Source organism: Crocuta crocuta, unplaced genomic scaffold, assembly GCF_008692635.1.
Source record: "Crocuta crocuta isolate KB4526 unplaced genomic scaffold, BGI_CrCroc_1.0 scaffold20, whole genome shotgun sequence".
Lineage (NCBI taxonomy): Eukaryota > Metazoa > Chordata > Mammalia > Carnivora > Hyaenidae > Crocuta > Crocuta crocuta.
In genome coordinates, this window is record NW_027527932.1 from 6,469,155 (window position 1) to 6,488,153 (window position 18,999).

Genomic DNA, 18,999 nt, shown 5'->3' on the forward strand with positions numbered 1-18,999 from the left:
AGAGTCTGGGAGAAACCAAAGCACAAGCTTCCTGCCGTTCTGCCCCAGTGAAATCGCTTAGGGGTGAGCCCGATTCTTTCAGCAGCGACGTGTCACGACACGCGTGCAGTGTTTCCAATCAGAGAAGACTACCTGTTTATGGGGACCTTATTAGGGGCAGTTATATACATGCAGGGTCTGTGTGACTGACCTCAGCTACTCTGACTCCAGCCCCCACACCCCAGCCCGAGCAAAACCAAGCATTATCATAAATCGAATTGTCAGGGTGAACTTATCTGGCCCGGCTGGTACAGCATGGCCCAAGGTCTCAGGCAGTCGAAAACACTCTTATCAGGCAGGGCTATTCGACGACCTCCTAGCCAGTCAAGGCCAGTCCTGAGGACAGACCTCCTGAGGAGCACCCCAGGCCTGCTGAGTCACCCTTCCCACTTACCGGCGATAGGAGAGTTGTGTCAGTGAAACACGAATTGTGGCAATTCTACTTCAAAAAGACAAGCACACATATGCTGTAAGATCCCATATCTGAGACAAGGTGATTTAGTTTGATCTGGCTGTGTGGTCATGCAGCCCAGCTTTGCTGGGAAGGCAAGTTCTGTTTTACCCAGTACTTTCGAACAATCACATCGAATTGATCGAATCTGAGTGGCCTTGGGGGGGCGAGAGTGTAATCCGGGGTGGCTTCTGGAGATGAAGCACAGAGATTCTGAGATCCAAGGCCAATCCCAAACTCCATCTGGGAATGAAGTCTGATTGGCTCTAGGCCAGCACAAGCCCGGAGCATCTTGAGTCAGGCAGCAGCCTCTTCCAAAGATTTCCCGAGCAGGCTCAGAGTGAACCCGGCTACCAAGGGGAAGCACAGACTAGTCAGAAGGCTGGTAAAAAGGAGGAAGGACATATTTTGACCGACATGTGTCTGCTAGAAATGGATTGAGAAATTTTCCTTGTTTGCTTCTGCTCCTGTGACATCAGTCTTTCTGGAATACAGGGGACTGGGGTACGCAAGTAAGCTGGATTCTCTCTCTTTATTCATGTTTATTTGTTTTTGAGAGAGAGAGAACAGGCATTAGCACAAGCAGGGGAGGGGCAGAGAGAGAATCCCTCACAAACCATGAGATCATGGCCTTAGCTGAAATCACGACTCAGATGCTGACCATCCAGGGGCCCCAAGTAAGCTGGATTTGTTTTGTTTTTTTTTTTTTTTAAATATTTTTATTTATTTCTAGGAGAGAGAGAGACAGCGTGAGCAGGGGAGGGTCAGAGAGAGAGGGAGTCACAGACTGACACAGGCTCCAGGCTCTGAGCTGGCAGTCAGCACAGAGCCCGACGCGGGGCTCGAACCCACGAACCGCGAGATCATGACCTAAGCGAAAGTCGGACGCTCAACCGACTAAGCCACCCAGGCGCCCCGTAAGCTGGATTCTTTAATGTGTCAGATAGTTCCTGGAAGTGAGGAAGAGACCAGGAGGTTACGCATTAACTTGCCCTGTTATGTCTTTGTTGATAAAGGAAACTTCTGAGAGACCTCCGCTTGCTGGGAGAGGCCTGTTTGCCTCTGGGGCCTGAACCATTTAAGTGGCACTCTTTAAAATACCGAGTGTAGGGGCGCCTGGGGGGCTCAGTCGGTTAAGTGTCTGACTTCGGCTCAGGTCATGACCTCAGGGTTCGTGAGTTCGAGCCCCGCGTCGGGCTCTGTGCTGACAGCTCAGAGCCTGGAGCCTGCTTCAGATTCTGTGTCTCCCTCTCTCTCTGCCCCACCCCCTGCTCACACTTTCTCTCTCTCTCTCTCCCTCTCTCCCTCTCTCTCAGAAATAAATAAAACATAAAAAAAATAAAATAAAATACTGATTGTAAATGTGAACCGTTGAATAATGGCACAAATATTTTATCAACTTTTAAATACAGCTTTGATAGAAGTTGGTAAGAATTGAATATTTTCACTCGGGTGTTAGTTTTCCCTCCGTGGAGGAAGAGAGCATCTAGAATACATCGTAGAGCTGAGTTACCAAATGCAAACGGAACGAAACGAGAGTTTAGGAGGCAGGTTATCCTGCCAAGAAGGCTAGGAGCTGAGGTCAGGGCAGCAGGAGGAGGGTCACCGCAGAAGAATTCCCTGAACCAGGGTCCAGACATCTTACCCCGAAGCCCGTCTCTGGTGCGCGTGGGGCAGACAGACGCCGGACAGACAGTGGTAAGTTCCACCCCGGGGATGACAGGGAGCATCGAACTGTGGCAGCGAAGGAATCACCGAAGGCTCAACGCAGGAGCGACGTGTTGGAACCGGCCACTGTGGCTCCAGTGAGGAGACGGAGGGAGGGACCCACGGGTCCGTGGTGTCATTCGGAAAAGACCTCAACCTGGGTTTGTAGTGCCCATGGGTTTTTATCACACAGTTTAGAAATCTCGTGTTAACGTGGGGTAATGTTTTTTCTGTTTCAGGGGAAGTCCAAAACAATACCGTGCTTTAATCCCAACACTTTATTACCAGGTAGGAATAACCGTGTGGATGTGACTGCCTTGTTTTCCTCAGACTACATATAACTATACATTGTTAGTCAATAAAGTTTCTTTACAACTTCCATTCTCTGTAGTGGGTACAGTTTCAGATTGCTCAGAACGTGGGAGGAAACCTTTTGAAATACTAACCATTTTGTCACCTGTTTGCTGTTCTCTGAAGGGCTTCCTTTGGCTTTTTATTTGTAAAAAATTGCTGCCTCTGTGAAAAGGACAAGCATAATAACATAACCTTGACATACTTCTTGGATCGGTCAGCGAGGCTCTTATTAACCTCTGAGTGAAGTAAACTTTGTATCTAAATGCAGCGATACTATTATTTAGGTATTACTCTAATCATTCAAGTATACCTTGAATACTTGTATATCCTTCAAGTATAACTTGTAAGAGTTGTGTGTAAGATACTCAAAACGTAGTTAGTAGTTAAAGGTTGTTTAGTATAAGATTTTGGTCTTTACATTTCTCTGCCTGAATTTCATGCTGTTTCTTTGTGTTTTAAACAAAACCAAATGGGCGGATGCATCGTATCTTCTACTTCCTACATTTAACTGTTTTATGGCAAACAGGTCTTTGGCGTGTGTTGAACGTTTATCCATCCTATTTGATTGCGAATTCCTCTAATGCGGGATTAAAAGATTTCTTAGGAGTGATTTGTTTTGTCCTGTCGTACTAGGCCTTTAACATTTTGCTGTTGAGGGAGCAGTATGGAGCTAGCTAGAACAAATGGTTGAAGACACACTTTGAAGTCAGACTGCTTGGGTTTGAATCCCGGCTCTGCTAGTTATTAGCTGAGTGACCTTGAGCAAATTACATAACCTTCTGTGATTCAGTTTCTCCATCTGAAAAGTGGGGCTTATGACACTTTGTATCTTGTTGGTTTGTGGTAAGGGTTAAACAAGTTCATATAAAGTGCTTAGAACACTGCCTCACATGGAGTAGGTATTGAATTAGTCCTGAATTAAGTATGAATAAGTCAGGTCAGCCCTTCAGTAAAGTAAAAAACACCACAGATACACTTCTTCTGAAGTGACTAAACTTGGCATACATGTACACATATGTGTCTACATGTCAAGTTTATATAGCCATATTTGGATTATAGAGTGATACATTGATAGAAATCACTATAAATAATAGAAAGAGTGTTCATCCTATTTCCCCATTAGTAATTTTCTCTGTGAGGACTAGTTTAAGAATACATGTGTGAGGCTCTAGTTTAAAATGACTTCAGTCTGAAAACTGTTGGGTAGACAGTTTGTAATTTTGAAAATTATTACTGAAATCTTCGAGATTATTATTAACTTCCATTTTCTCGGCGTGTCCACATGGTTGCACAGATCCTTTGCTGCGAGATTATTGGGTATATGAAGGCTCTCTTACCATTCCACCTTGCAGTGAAGGCGTTACCTGGATATTATTCCGATACCCTTTGACGATATCCCAGCTACAGGTGAGTACAGCGTTTTCAATCTTCCAGAAGAAGTTCTGAGTTAAAGGTTAACTATTGTTTCTGTAAAAGAGAAGTGTCCGTTTTATGTTCTAGCTTCCTTTAGATTCATCACATCTTGGCAGAGGAAAGTTAAATGTCTTGAACCAGTGAAAGCAATTGAAAGGTCGGGATGAACCAAGCCCAGCTGTCACTTGTGATCTGTATTTTAAAAGTTAGTTTTTATAGAGTAAATAGAAGTCCCTGAAATAGTCAGACTTTTGATTAGTCTGGTTATTTCTTTATGCAGGATTCCCCAGGAATGGAAAGGAGAAAGATCTTGGAAATGAGAGTTTTGGTTATTTCTGTGAGTCACATGGGCTTTATAATACTTCTTCCTTGTCTTGCACAAGAAAGTTCTGTAAGCAGAAAGGTGAAGGGGAGGTAAAAGGAATGCTCTGGAAAAATCCAGACTGTTCTCTGGTCCCACTTTTGGTCATCTACTTCCCACCTTAGGCTTTGCATAGGTGCTCTAATGCTGATGCACGGGGTGGAGGCCCCAAGTTGAATGTCAAGGGATGTTGGCTGGTGGAACATGAGACGACATCATTCTAATGTGTTTAAATAATGATTTTGATATTATTACAAAAGAGGTGCTTCCGATGTCTCCTGTCCTCCAGGGATCTAAGGGATGTATTTTTTTTCTTCATGATCACTCTCAAAAGCCTTAAGCTACACTCCAAACAAACCAAGTTTCCTTTAGTAACATTTTGTACATTTTTATTATACTCCCTACCAGTTTATAAGAACTTTAAGTTTAGTAACTACTCAGTAAAGCCTTCTTTTACTTGTCCTTAAATCTTCAAAAATCCTTTCAGCCTTTAACAGTTTCTTCTTATTTTTCTTCCTCCAAGGATTAATTTTAAGAGTTCCCAATTTAGCTTCTCCATCCTTTTGCAGACTTGGGTCACACCACCTTTTGGCCTTCATATTTTTAACATAACAAATCCCTTATTTATTCATTTGTCCCATGTTCTTACAAGAAACTATCCCCAAGTGCCAACCAGACACACAAAGAATATAGAGATTAAACCTTTACCCTCAGAAGGTTTACCGTGAAGTTGAAGAGGCAGACAGTCACATGGATAATTATGTTCATCGTGAGCAGTCAGGTGCTCCAGAAACGCATAGGAGAGACACCCATCCCTGACTGGGAACTTTTAAAATTAATCCTTAGAAAAAGAAGTAAGTGAATAATTCCTGAAAAAAAAATTAGGAGTAAGTCTCGTAAAGGAGAGAAAAGGAATTAGAAATTTGAGTCTAATGTTAGCAATGGAAGTTTGGACTTCTGCTGACGGGTTTTAGCACCAAGATGGTAGCTGTGGGAGCCACTCCATGTGAACATTTCAGTGACTTGTCACAGAAGAAATGTACTTCTTACTCAGGACCCAGCAAGTGGGTTTCTTACTCACGGTGAAGGCTTCTCTCTGCACGGTTGTTTAAGGGACCAGGGTGAAAGACACTGCCTCGCTCGCAACGTTGCCCTAGGTGTGGGCACGTGGCCAGCAGAAAGGGGAAGCGTGTGAAGAGCCTACAGGGGGATTTTTTAAGGGCAGTTTCTAGAAACAATGAATGCTCGTGCTTGCCTTCTTTTGCCTGGAACTCAGCCTCATGGCCGGACTGCGGGGGAGGCTGGGAAGTGCGTTCAACCTTCGTGTCCAGGAAGAGGAAGGAGTGGATTTGGTGAAGAGCTGTGCTCAAGTTCAGGAGGAGACAGGACACCAGCTGATTACAGAACCTTAGAGCAGCTGGAGGAGACAGCACCATGAGGGGAACGAGGAGGGACTTCAGGACAGCCGGGGGGTAATGATGTCCTGGGACTCAAGACGGGGGAGAGCATTGCCAACGTGTGGAGGCGAGAAGTTAATAGTGACAGATGCCTCAGAGAATTTCAGTGGGATGAGTGCTGCCCCCGGCGTGGCAGTTAACTGTACCTTATAGACATGAGCCCAGATGCCAGTAGGTAGTTTTGGGAACCACCCCAGTGCTGTGTGATTATCAGTACTGGGTGCCTAAGCACTGCTGCCTTCCAACTCTTGCCCTTTATGACATTACAGTTCCTCTGAGACCCTCTCTCTATGTGAGACCTTGTCAGGAAAACCTCACCGGTATCAGAGAAGGTTTCTACCTGTCTGGCCTATCTTTTGTGTCCTCCGTAGGAAGAATTTGGTTTTCTTGACAGTTAGAAACACAGAGCAATACCTTCAGAGGCTGAGGTGGATGTACAGATTTAGGGACATTGGCATGAGAGAGGGAGCCAGTGAGAACAAACAAGTGAGGTACTCAAGAAAAGAGTATGGGCAAAGAAGAGTCGAGAAGGTGGGAGAAACATTGTATTGGGACTTTTTCCCCAGACCTCCTACCTTTTTTTTTTTTTTTTTTTTTTTTTAATTTTTGAGAGACAGAGAGACAGAGCATGAGTAGGGGAGGGGCAGAGAGAAGGGAGACACAGAATCCAAGGCAGGCTCCAGGCTCTGAGCTGTCAGCACAGCTGACAAAGTCAGCCGTCCAACTGACTGGGCCACCCAGGTGCTCCATCCTGTCTCATCCTGTCTCATCCTTTTCTAAGAGAACTCTTCTAAGCGGGTAGGGTCCCCTGGGACTTACTACTCTCCTTTTGCCATCTGGTTGCCCCAAGATCTGGTTACTCTCACCGACATCACATTTCCAAGGCAGGGAAGGTCTGGGATTAGCAGGTGGGCCTGTGAAGGCCGTGCTAGTGGTTAGCTACCCCGTCCAGGCCAGACTGTGAGAGACTGCAGCCTCAGCGGTCCTGATTTTAGGATCGCTCTGGGAATGACGTATCTCAAAGGTGAAACATTCCCTCGGCATTTACTCTTCCTATGGCTTGCTTCTAGGACAGTGATATTATTTCCTTATTGTAGCTGCAAGTGGCATCGAATCTTCGATGGCTAAGTTTCAAAGCATTGAGCCTAGCATACAGAAAGTTTTGTGACGCTGGGGATACATTCATTGGCTTCTACATGTCACTGACCCTGCTTATAACAAGCAGTTACTGATAGAACACGATAATATTTACCTTGGTCCTGTCTTCCTTTACCCTTGTGATAGGCAGAGGCTAGCATGTGGAATATCTCCTTTACGAATAATATGGGTAGTTTATTCACTAATTCATGCATTAATTGATTTGGTAATTTGGCATTTTCTGTATCCCAGGTACCATAGTAGGCACTGAAGTCAAGGACCAAGAAGACATGGTTCCAGCCTCAAGGAATTCACCATCTCGGGGGAAAGGCGAATATGTTCGCATTTAAAGAACAGTAATTTTGTGTGAACAATGCCTTGATATGACATGAATATGGATTTGTGGTAGCGCACGGGACAGATGTCAGATAAGATGTAGCCATCTGGTAGACCTTCCGCAGGCCAGGTGATGGGGTGTGGCACGATTGTTAGTGTCCACACAGGCACAGAGGACTTGGAGATGCAGGCGGTTAGCATAAAGGGCCAGTGGCATGAGATGAAATTGGAGAGATCAAGGGCCTGACATTCATCAGAGAGCCCGGAGACTGTGCCGTGGAGGCTTCCCAAAGGCAAGGACTTTCTGGGGTGTTGTGAGAAAGAGAGACGAGGCCAAGTTTGAATTTGAAAAGCCTCTCTGTAGGTGCAGCACGAAGATGGAAACCTTAGTGAAGCCTGTGACCGTAAGATGAAAGGAGGGGAATGGTTCTCGAAATAATAAGGGGGTAGCATTGGTGATGGTGACATTGGAGGGTTTCCAGGGAGGATGGACCACATATTCCTCCCTGGATTTTGGTTTGAGTGACTGGTAGGTGTGGAGTTGCTCTTCACCATGATAGGGAATACAGGTGGAGTGGAGGAGCTGGCTTTATGGACGGTGTTGGGAGTTTATGGTTGTAAACGCGGAGTTTGAGATGCCTTCGAGACATCCGAGAAAGGGGCGTATCATATAGGTGAAGGTTGAAGCCCTACGTGTAGAAGAGAAAGTCTTTTAGGGAGAGGGAGGGAAAGATGCGGTGCGCTGGGCCGTGGCCCCTGATCAGGGCTTGCATCGTAAGACTTGTCCCTGTACAGTGACTCCACAAGTGGGGAGAGTCAAGAGGCTGATGTGGCGTGATGTCTGGAAGGCACAGTGATGGGTGGGCATGAGTTTTAAGGAGGAGGCAGTGGAGAGATGCAAAGTACCCGATGCTGCATGCCCATTAACTGAGGGGCTGAAAAGTATTCATTGGATTTAGCCACAAGGAGTGGTCTCAGACGTGGAGAAGAATCTGAATCCACAGTCCTGCGTGTTCAGCTGCCTTGTTTAGGGGTACTTCTCTAACGGCAGAGCAGACCTTTAGCAAAAAATAAAACTTCATCACCACAATAAATTTCCATTTATGGGAAGTTAAGATTAACCTTGGTGAGCCACAAAGGAGCACATTCTCAGTCCCTCTTAGAATTCCATGAAGGACTCCCTTGCTAGCATGTTAACGCATGCGGATGTGAATGTTGAACGACAGTGTGAACGTTAACTGCTGTTCTGTAAATGTGAGCCATAGTGTTCTACCACCGTGTTGACTAGCATGTGGTGCTAAAACTCCGAGACAGATCACGTGCGTTTGTGTCTGGCTGCCTTCAGAGGAAGCCTTGCTCTCTCTTGTCCCTCTGAATAGGATGAGTGACAAACTCTAAGCCTAACTCACCGAGTCCTGTTCCTCGATTGTCGGGAAAAAGCTCTATCTCCCTACCTTGGAGCCCAAGCCAAAGGGCATGTGTTTTGGAAGGAATGATCTCGACTGCTCTTGAAAAGAGATAACTTTCCAGTTAGCTGCAGCTTTTGAAGAAAAGAAAGATTTGGGTACTGTTTGCACAAAGCTCCATGATATATCTGTTCAGAAGGCAGCCGTGTTAAAATACACACACACACACACACACACAAACTAGAGTGATTTTGAAAAAAAATCTTAATTTTAGGAAAATATAAATTAGTCTGTCCATTGACTTGAATGTTTCACTGTTGCTGCTCTTAGAATTTCAGAGAAAGCAGAGCAATAATGGAAATGGTCCAGAGAGGGCAGGAAAAATGAGAAGGACCAAAGAGAGAGATGTGATTCTAAAATTTAGAGCAAGAAAAATTGAGACAGCTCATGTTATTATTGCCCTTAAAGAGGAACAGAGAAAAGGGGAGGGATTGGATATAAAATAACAGAAGGAATAGCAAATAGTGACAGAGTCTTTGCATAGCTGAGAAATATGAAACTGTATTGAAGGAAAAATGTTTCCTCTTAGATCACAAGGTTAACATATGTAAATTAAGTTGCTGGGTATTATTATGGAAATAATAGGTATCTTGAAATATAGCATCTGCCACAGGACAATAATGTCTGCACTAGTCACATTAAAGTAAAAGCTCTAAATCATCATACTTTTTAATGAAATGCACAGCAGGTCGATTTAAGGAGGAGTCATCTTCTGTTGATGTGGAGTTACAGTTAAGCCCATCATGGCGCATTTCCGTCTTTCCGAGTACTCAGAATTCTAGAGGATGGTGGATGTGGGAGCCTGTGCTCAGTTGAATTTGTTTGTATTATTTTTGGTTAGCATACCATAGGCTAGCGGGAAAAAGCATGCTATTGGATGGATTTGAATGAGTGTAATTTTCTTTTATTTTGCTCTGATCTGTAACTGTTAAATTACTTTTCAATAAACAGTGGTCTCGGCGTTAGGAGGCTAAAGGAAAATTTTTTTTCCAGCTGAATTGTTATGCTCGGAGATGAGATTCCAAGAACAGAATAAAAAATAACCAGATTTCATCAAGTGTGTCAACAGAATTTTGAGACACATCCTGATTTCCAGAGACATTAAATGTGAACAACACTCAGGATTGATAAAATGTGGTTATTTTTATAAAATGGCACGTGTACAAGTATGTGCATGCGCGCACGCGCGCACACACACACACACACACACACACAGATGATTGATGAAGTTTTACTCTCCTTTTCCTACCTTTTTTCTCTCTTCTTTTGTTTCTCCTTACTCATCTGTTCCTATTTCTTAATTTATCTGCTTTCTCAGGTTAGATGTGCCTGTCTTTGTTTTTTATCTCTTTCAGTGGTACGCGACCCCAGTGAAGCAAAGGAATATAAATGTGTTTATTGTTTTTCGCTATGTGGACGTGTGTCTGTTAGGACTTGGAAAACAACTTTTAATTTTCTTTTCTTCTCCATTTTCTGTCTTCTTCCTCCTTCCCCATCCCATGTTTCTTACAGGTTGGAAAGTGGGACTCTTCCTAACGCCAACAGCCCGAGTCAGGGCATGGTGTGTGCTTAGCCAGTGGGACCTGGGAGACCGCTTGGTGCTGGGTGACCAAGGCAGTGTTATTACACCCAGGACTCAGCGGCGGTGAGAGCACACTTCTTCCTGTGTGCTCCACGTGGGTGTTGAGGAGCTGTTAGCCGTAAAGACCAAGTTGCTGTGGGACCATGGCATGGTCATGTTTGCCCATCGTTTCGGGGGCCCTGGGATGGCTCAGTCAGTTAAGCATCTGACCCTTGACTTTGGCTCAGGTTGTGATCTCATGGTCGTGAGATAGAGCCCCATGTAGTCGTGGAGCCTACTTAAGATTCTCCTCTCCCTCCTTCTGCCCCTCCCCTGTTTGTGTGCTTGCATGTGTGCACTCTCTACCTCTCTCTCAAAAACAAAAACAAAAAAAAGATTTCCAAATGATTTTGAATATTTGTTGTAAATTTTCTTCTGTGTCCATCGTGATTCTCAAACTTGGGTGGCATTGTTAGAACACAGATTGCTGGGGAGAGCCCTGGGTGGCTCAGTCAGCTGAGCGTTGGACTTCAGCTCAGGTCATACTCTCATGATTCATGAGTTCGAGCCTCACACTGGACTTGTTGCTGTCAGCACAGAGCCCACTTCAGATCCTTTGTCCCTCTCTCTCTGCCCCTCCCCTCCTCTCCAAAATGAGTAAACATTAAAAACACACACACACACAGATTGCTGGGCCTCACAGAGTTTCTGATTCAGTACGACTGGGATAGGAACTTATTCCAGGAAGCACGCATTAAGAACCCATGCTTTAAGCACACATTTACCTCCGTGTATAATTTAGAACAGCCCTCTAACACCAGAATGCCAAGTTGTGAAGGTAAGCATTGAGCATTGAGTATCCAGTGGAAACACAAGTCACATATATAAGATTAAAACTTCTGGAAGTCACAATAAAAACATCTAAATAGATGAAACTAATTCAAATAGTAATTTTAGCCCGATGTACCCCAAATATCATTTTAACGTGTAATGAACATAAAACATCATGGATGGGATGTTTTTACCCTGTTACTTCACGCGAAGTCTGACTCCCACCTTGAGTTCCGTGTTCTCAGCACATCTCAGTTCAGACCAGTGGCATTTCAAATACTCACCTCAGGGGCCACAGGGGATTAGTGGCTACTGTCATGGATAGTACAACTCTAGATCTTCTCTGCTGGGACACACGGTTTTCCCTTTCTTAAAATGTATTATTTTTAGGCACCTGTGAGGATTTTTAAGTATTTCCGCAGTGTCTTCCCTGAGTGGTCATGAACTCTAGACTGTAACTTTTTTTTTTTGTTAATGTTTATTCGTTTTTTGAGAGAGAGATAGAAACAGAGCATGAGTGGAGGAGGGGCAGAGAGAGAAGGAGACAGAGAATCTGAAGCAGGGTCCAGGCTCTCAGCGCAGAGCCCGATGCGGGGCTTGAACCAATGAACTGCGAGATCATGACCTGAGCTGAAGTCCAGTGCTTAACCGACTGAGCCACCCAGGTGTTCCCCCCCCTTTTATTTTTAAAGTCAGCAGCCATATATTTATCCAACTAGTATTTTTTGACATTTGATACATAAGAAAGAGTGAAAACAGAATAATGAACAACACAAACACAATACTTCCTTTCAAAGGTTCATTCTCTAGAACAGAGCCACGCAGGTAAACAGTTGTAACTTACTGCATAACATGATCCGCTTGGCATGTTGTTTATTTATTTATTTATTTTTCTTCTAAGATTTTAGTTGAATTCAAGCTAGTTAACATATAGCATATACGTAGTATTGGTTTCAGGAGTAGAATTTAGTACTTCGTCACGTACTTGTAACACCCAGTGCTGATCCCAACAAGCACCCTCCCTAATGCCTGCCACCCATTTAGCCCATCCCTCACCCTCCAGCAGCCCTCAGTTTTTTTCTCTGTAGTTATCAGTCTCTTATGGCTTATCTCCCTCTCTGATTTTATCTTATTTTATTTTTCCTTCCCTTTCCTTATGTTTTATCTGTTTTTTTTCCTCAAATTCCACATATTAGAAATCATATGGTGTTTGTCTTTTTCTGACTTACTTATTTTGCTTAGCATAATACACTCTAGATCCATCCACGTTGTTGCAGGTGGCAAGATTTCATTCCTTTTGATGGCTGAGTAATATTCCATTGTATATATATACCACATCTCCTTTACTCATTCATCTGTGTATTAGTTGATGGACATTTGGGCTCCTTCCATAATTTGGCTATTGTCGACAGTGCTGCTATAAACATTGGAGTACACGTGCCCCTTAGAGTCATTTTTCTGCCTTTTGGATAAATACCTAGGAGTGCAATTGCTGAGTCATTGGTAGTTCTATTTTTGACTTTTTGAGGAACCTCCATACAGTTTTCTGTAGGGGTCCCCTTTCTCTGCATCCTCACCAACATCTGTTGTTCCCTGAGTTGTTATTTTTAGCCATCTGACCGGTGGTATCTCATTGTGGTTTTGATTTGTATTTCCCTGATAATGAGTGATGTTGAGCATTTTTTCATGTGTCAGCCTTTTGTACATCTTCTTTAGAGCAATGTCTGTACATGTCTGGACTGTAATTTTGATGATGTTTGCATATGTGTAGTTCATCAGTAACGGTCCTCAAGTAAAGATGGAAAGACAGTGGCAGAGATCAGGACTGAGGGTTGGAATACGGGAAAGTTGACATTATTGTTGCTGGGGAGAGGATCTTTTCTTCTCTAAGCTCTCAGAAAAGTTAGATCAGATTAAGGAGTCAGTGACAGAGGAATTGGTTTATGGATGAGAAGTCAGTAAAAAAAGACGGAGCAGCGGTTTTAGAAAAACAGTGAGATAGTGGGTTGAAGAAAATGAAACAAGTGAAAATAAACAAGGCTGAGTACATGAAGGCTGGGGAGTCATATAAATGACATATAACATATAATCCCAGGATATATAAGTATATATGGACTGTTTAAGTACAGCTTGCTTTTGACTTGCTTTTGATTGCTGCCACGAGGAATTCTATTACTCTAATTCATGTATTATCATTACCTGATGATAAAAGAAAATAAGATGAGCACATTGACCTTTATGTGTTATTTTTCTCTTTTAACATGATAACAGAGATGTAAGTCAAAAGAAGCCTGGTAGAGGATATTCATAGAAACTCGGGAACTTGTAAAAACAATTAGTGCCAAACTTGAAGCCGTGTAAATTGGCACTTTAAATGCTCTCCTGAAGAAAGCAGTTTCAAAGCTGAACTTTGAGTCAATAATCTGGTTCATGAGTCAATGAAGGTTGGAGTGAATGCTTTAGACTAAGTAGAATGCATGTCCGGTTCAGAGAGCAGTAGCTATTCAACTCTGCTACCTTCAGAAGATGAGGATTTCTCCCTGAAGCTTGGGTCTTTGTTGACTCTCTCTCTCTCAATCTCTCTCTTTCTTAAATTGGTTAAAAACAAATAGCCGTGTTTAAGTAGAGTAGCGTTAAAAATCAACAAACTCAATCCTTGCTGATACGTGTGATAGCGTTAGTCTCTGCACTGCTCTGACATTTGAATTTCATTGCAGACTTTTGTCCTGAAAATATTATTCTGCTCATTTCTCACTGTCTGTCTTTTCAGCGGGAGATAACGCAGTACGCGTTTGAAACCATTTGAAGTAACGAAAGGTTTTGGGGGTAGTGACTTCAGAAAAATTGGCATTTCAGAAGGACATGTTTTTCCCTCAATCTCTGTTGACGTTTGAAGTCTTCAAAGCATTGCTATGATCAGAGAAAAACATTTCTTTGTGAAATCGTTCTCTCCAAGAATGCAGTGATTTGAGCGTGGCCGGCTGTGGGTTCAGATCATCTGTTCTGGAAGAAGCTGTTTTCACTGAATTTGCTTTCAGGCTGAGGTCTGGGGCTTGAAAGGTTTATTGCCGGCTCAGAATATGTAAATATAAAATTAACCTGGCTTTAAAAAAATAAGCTTCCAGGTCAATCCGAAGAGAAGTAGTTCCTAAAATACGTGCACACTGTACAGTTTCTCATCCCTGTTGCTCATCAGTGATCCCCACGCGTGTGGTTTGAAGATTCTCACTGCAGCCATTACATGGGATTGACACATGAAAGTGAACACAAGAAGGAAGGTCCTTCTGTGTTCTCAGTCAGTCGGTTTACTTCTGGTCTGCTTTTTCCATAAAAAATTCTAGCTAAATGTTGATCTCAGGATGCTAAAGGCTCGACTTCAAAAGAAGTCGCGCTAAAGAAGTCCGTGTGCCGGACGTATGCTCAGCGGTGCTCATGAATTATCTCCCTTCTTAGCCCGTCCTCCAGTACCATTAGTATCATCTCTTTCTACACTTGTGGTAACTGAAGCTTAAAGAGGTGACCCGATCCGCTCATTTGGGTCGTAGGGGTCAGAGCCAGGGTGTACACTCGGCTTTGCAGGCACGGCCCCACTGCCTTCATCTCCACGTTCTCCTTTTTGAGCTCCTTTCTACTTCGTGAGAAACGCAAAGTACGCTCCGCACATGATGACCGGGGATTCTCACGCAGCCTTGGTTCTAGTTTTCCAGGTACTGCAGTCAGCAATAGGTGCCGCCCATCTTCCCAACCTAAGACCCCAAGAAAGTCTAGTGACGAACCACTGTGTAGGTTGAACGGCCACTTGCCTATCTCACTGGCACTGCTTTAAGAGTACTTACAGCACGTCGGTGTTCTAACAAAGCAAACAACAGACCAGCAACAGGTCGGCCAGCCTCATCCCACTGATTTAGGGAAATCATTTGGAGACCTGAGAAAATAAGTCCTTAGAGATTAGATTTCTAACTTGGGTTCCAATCCAACAATACTTACTTTTCGCTGTGCTCTGTTTCCCAGCGTGTACGAGTGGTGGGAATTTTAGAATCCCGTGAGATCTAACTCTTTTGGAGTCTCAGAGCCTCTTCTTAGGAAATGCACATGTAAAATTTTTGCATATCATTCAGGGGTTTTATGGGGCCCCCAAAATCTCTAGGGATGTCTAGACTTTATTAGAACCCCTGAGTTAGTTGATCTCCTGCATTTCATTTTAGCTGACAAATGGCAGAATTCTAGGGTCTGCTGTACGAAGAACCTTTGTAGATAAAGCCCTATGATACCTGGTGAACTTTTGGCAAATCGATGCTTTTTAAAGCACATTTCTTACATATCCTGGGATATGAAGGATACACGTTATACTGAGTTAATAAGAATTTCTTTTTTTAAAATTTTCTTTAAGGTTTATTTATTAATTTTGAGAGCGAAAGAGAGAGGGAATGAATAAGAATGAACTGGGCAGGGGCGCCTGGGTGGCTCAGTCGGTTAAGCGTCCCACTTCGGCTCAGGTCATGATCTCACGGTCCATGGGTTCAAGCCCCGCGTCAGGCTCTGTGCTGACGGCTAGCTCAGATCCTGGAGCCTGCTTCGGGTTCTGTGTCTCCCTCTCTCTCTGACCCTCCCCTGTTCATGCTGTCTCTCACTCTCTCTCAGAAATAAATAAAAAACGTTAAAAATTAAAAAAAAAATGAACAGCGCAGAGGCAGAGAGAGGGGGAGAGAATCCCAAGCAGATCCCATGCTGTCAGTGCAGAGCCTGATGGGGGGCTTGAACTCACAGACTGTAAGATCATGAACTGAGCTGAAATCAGGAGCCAGACGTTTAACTGTCTGACCCACCCAGGTGCCCCCTGAGTTAATTAGAATTTCTGAAGAGGTGGCAGTGGAGCTGGGAGAAGAGCAGGTAGACTTGAACTTGTCAGACCTAGCTAATTTGGAAACTTTCTCAGTCCATCAGTTTCTCCCTTTGTGAAAGGGATGAAGAATGTTCTGTGACTGTGTAGCATTTAAGCAAACTATCAGGTGATGAGTCCTGTAGATAAGTCAGCTAATGGCAGTGAGCCTGGCGAATGTTCATCACATTTGCCTGTTGCTTAACTGGCGTTTGGAGGGTCAGGGCAGCGATTGGGTTCTTGGGAGACACAGACGTGGCAAGTTGGATTAAACTGATCCTTGGGACAGTGGGGATCTCTTCCTTCACGTGTAATGAGAATCCATGGGATCTGGGGACACCGCCTGAGAAAGGAAGATGAACTTGAAAGTTGACGTTGCTAAAGAGGGGAAGTTGGGCTTACAGTTTCGGAAAGTCAGAGGTATTTATTGGATTTGTGCTCTCAGAAAGGCCAGAAGGGCAGCAGAGGAAGTCTTGTGGTAAAGGAAACCTGCATCTGATAAGTCCAGCATCTGACCCGTGTTAACATACAGTAACACCAGAATTCATTAATTAAAGCTATACTTGGGGAGCATTTAAGAACACTCATCCATTTGTTCGCTTTTTCTCACTGTGTTACAGGCAGGCATAAAAGCTTTGTGAGAAGTGTGTATCATTTTTGCATGAATGAGTCCAGCAGGTTTCTGTGGTTGTTTGGGTTGCCTGGAGACCTTGGTGTCTGCGCTTCTCTCTCTCTCTTTTAAAAATTTTTAAATGTTTATTTACTTTTGAGAGAGAGAGACAGAGCATGAACAGGGGAGGGGCAGAGAGAGAGGGAGACACAGAAACNTTCATTGCTTGTGTGTCACTTATATCTAATGTCTTAGGTTTGGAAGACTTAAGATTGTTTTGCTCTTCTGGAAGATTACTTTTAATGTTTAAAGTTGTTACAGTTGATCCATATTTTAAGTCCTTTATGGAATGTCTAGTAAATAATCCATGTGTTTTGTTCTGTTTTTATTTTCAGATTGAAGAATTTCGAAGGCTGAGGACACACGTGAAGGGGGCGGAACTTGTAGAAGGCTGCGATGGGATTTTGGGAGACAATTTTAGACCCACTCAGCCACTTAGTGACAGAGTCATTAGAGCTGCATTTCAGTAGCCAGAGAGGACGGAGGCAAGACTCTCTTCATCTGGGTACGTGCGGATTAAGGAAAATAGCCTCCGGGTTACGTGAGGCTGTCACGCTAGACTTATTCTCATGGGGATCCTGATAATTTAGCAGCATGAGTGCACTTCATTTTGATAAAAGGGACGACACATTCTCAAGCCCTCTTAATTACAAATCAGGTGGCTTTAAGAATTTCACACAGTGTTGGAAAAGAGCCTGCCACGCTTCTGTTTTCCCACCAGAGCAGCCTTTAATTCTTGTTTTCCTTTAATATTGATCTTCATAAGGTAAGGAGCCCCGAGGCAGAGAAACAGCCCCTCGTTGCTCAAGGTAAAGAGGTAAAGTCCTTTTTAGTGCTCACTGTGCTGCCGCCTTGAAGGGGCAGCAGTCACCTCCTGATGACTGGGGGACTTAAAGGAAGCCACCAGAGGAGTATGTGAGCCTCCGAGTTGACCCTTGTCTGATGCAGATTCCACCTTATTTATCGGGGTGGGCGAGGGCAGATCTGGCATGCATTAAAATCCTCGACCTGTGGAAGTGCTTTTATTTGGTAGATCAAGAAACACTAGTTACTTGAATATGATACGTTTCTTCATTGTCTAAAACATAATCTATGCATTTTAAGATACTGAGTTCAATATATGTATACCTTTTCCCAAAAGAGCTCACAGAATAAAACACCACAGACATGGGAAGATCAGATACACCCAAGCGGCTGTATATGTGCTGTATTATTTTGTCACCTTTTTTTTTTTTTTTAATGTTTTATTTATTTCTAGGAGAGAGAGAGAGAGAGAGACAGCATGAGCAGGGGAGGGTCAGAGAGAGAGGGAGATACAGACTCTGAAATAGGCTCCAGGCTCTGAGCCGGCAGTCAGCGAACAACCCGACGCAGGGCTCGAACCCACGAACCGTGAGATCATGACCTAAGCGAAAGTCGGACGCTTAACCGACTAAGCCACCCAGGCGCCCCTATTTCATCACCTTTTGAATCACCCAAGGGTGCACACACAGGTCAGGGCACTGAGCTGGCCGGCCGCTGCCCCCACGAGAGGAAGGCATATGATGGAAGTTACACAGGCAGACAGGTCAGAGCTTGGACTTTGTTTAGTGGCCCATGGAGAGTGTGAGCTCACATACCATGTGGGTGGAACCGTATAGGCTGCGAGTCACAGGGCAGTAGAAATCTCTGTCTTCTCAGTCTCACAAGCTAGACAGTTGACACTGGGATTGTGAAAAGCGATTATTTTGTCCACATGTTTCCCCATCCGTTTTTCTTGCCTCTCTCTCTACCTCACACACCTAGCATTCTATCCAAAGTGTCCTTTTTCTTATGTGAATATGCTTTGCTCGTACATTCCTTCCCACCCTTCCTCCTGCCTATGAAATCCTAGCTACCATGCAGACCCTACTCAAATACTGTTCTCAGCACGAATTCTCTGCTTCTCCCTTAAATTGTACCTCTCCGTTCACGTTCTTTTCTTCCAGTTAGCTATTTGTATATTTCTTATTTTTTCTCTGTTAGATTAAGGTTTTTAAGGGTTGAAACATGTTCATTTTACCTTGAATCCGTCACAACATATAATGCTTTGTGTCTTGAATTTCTCTTGGCAAATTAGAAATTCTTTATTTTTTAAAAAATGTTGATTTTGAGAGAGAGTGTGTGTGCTTGTGAGTAGGGCAGGGGCAGAGAGAGAGGGAGAGAGAACCTCAGGCAGGCTCCATGCTCTTAGTACGGAGCCCGGCACAGGGCTTGAACTCAAAACCCGAACTGTGAGATCATGGCCTGGGCCAGAGTCAAGAGTGGGTTGTTGAATCAACTGGGCCACCCTGGTGCCCCCGGAAATTCTTTAGAACT

At 43.9% G+C, this 18,999-nt stretch overlaps 1 protein-coding gene across 1 annotated transcript in view; it reads left to right on the top strand.

Annotated features, from left to right (window-relative positions):
* CA8 (carbonic anhydrase 8) overlaps positions 1 to 18,999 on the top strand; it is a 133,896-nt gene that overhangs the window by 94,613 nt on the left and 20,284 nt on the right. The window contains exons 9-11 of the mRNA XM_077751831.1: positions 2,437 to 2,485; positions 3,846 to 3,958; positions 16,998 to 17,167. Coding sequence (XP_077607957.1) covers positions 2,437 to 2,485; positions 3,846 to 3,958; positions 16,998 to 17,132 — 297 coding nt within the window. The 3' untranslated portion in view covers positions 17,133 to 17,167. The remainder of the gene's footprint in view (positions 1 to 2,436; positions 2,486 to 3,845; positions 3,959 to 16,997; positions 17,168 to 18,999) is intronic.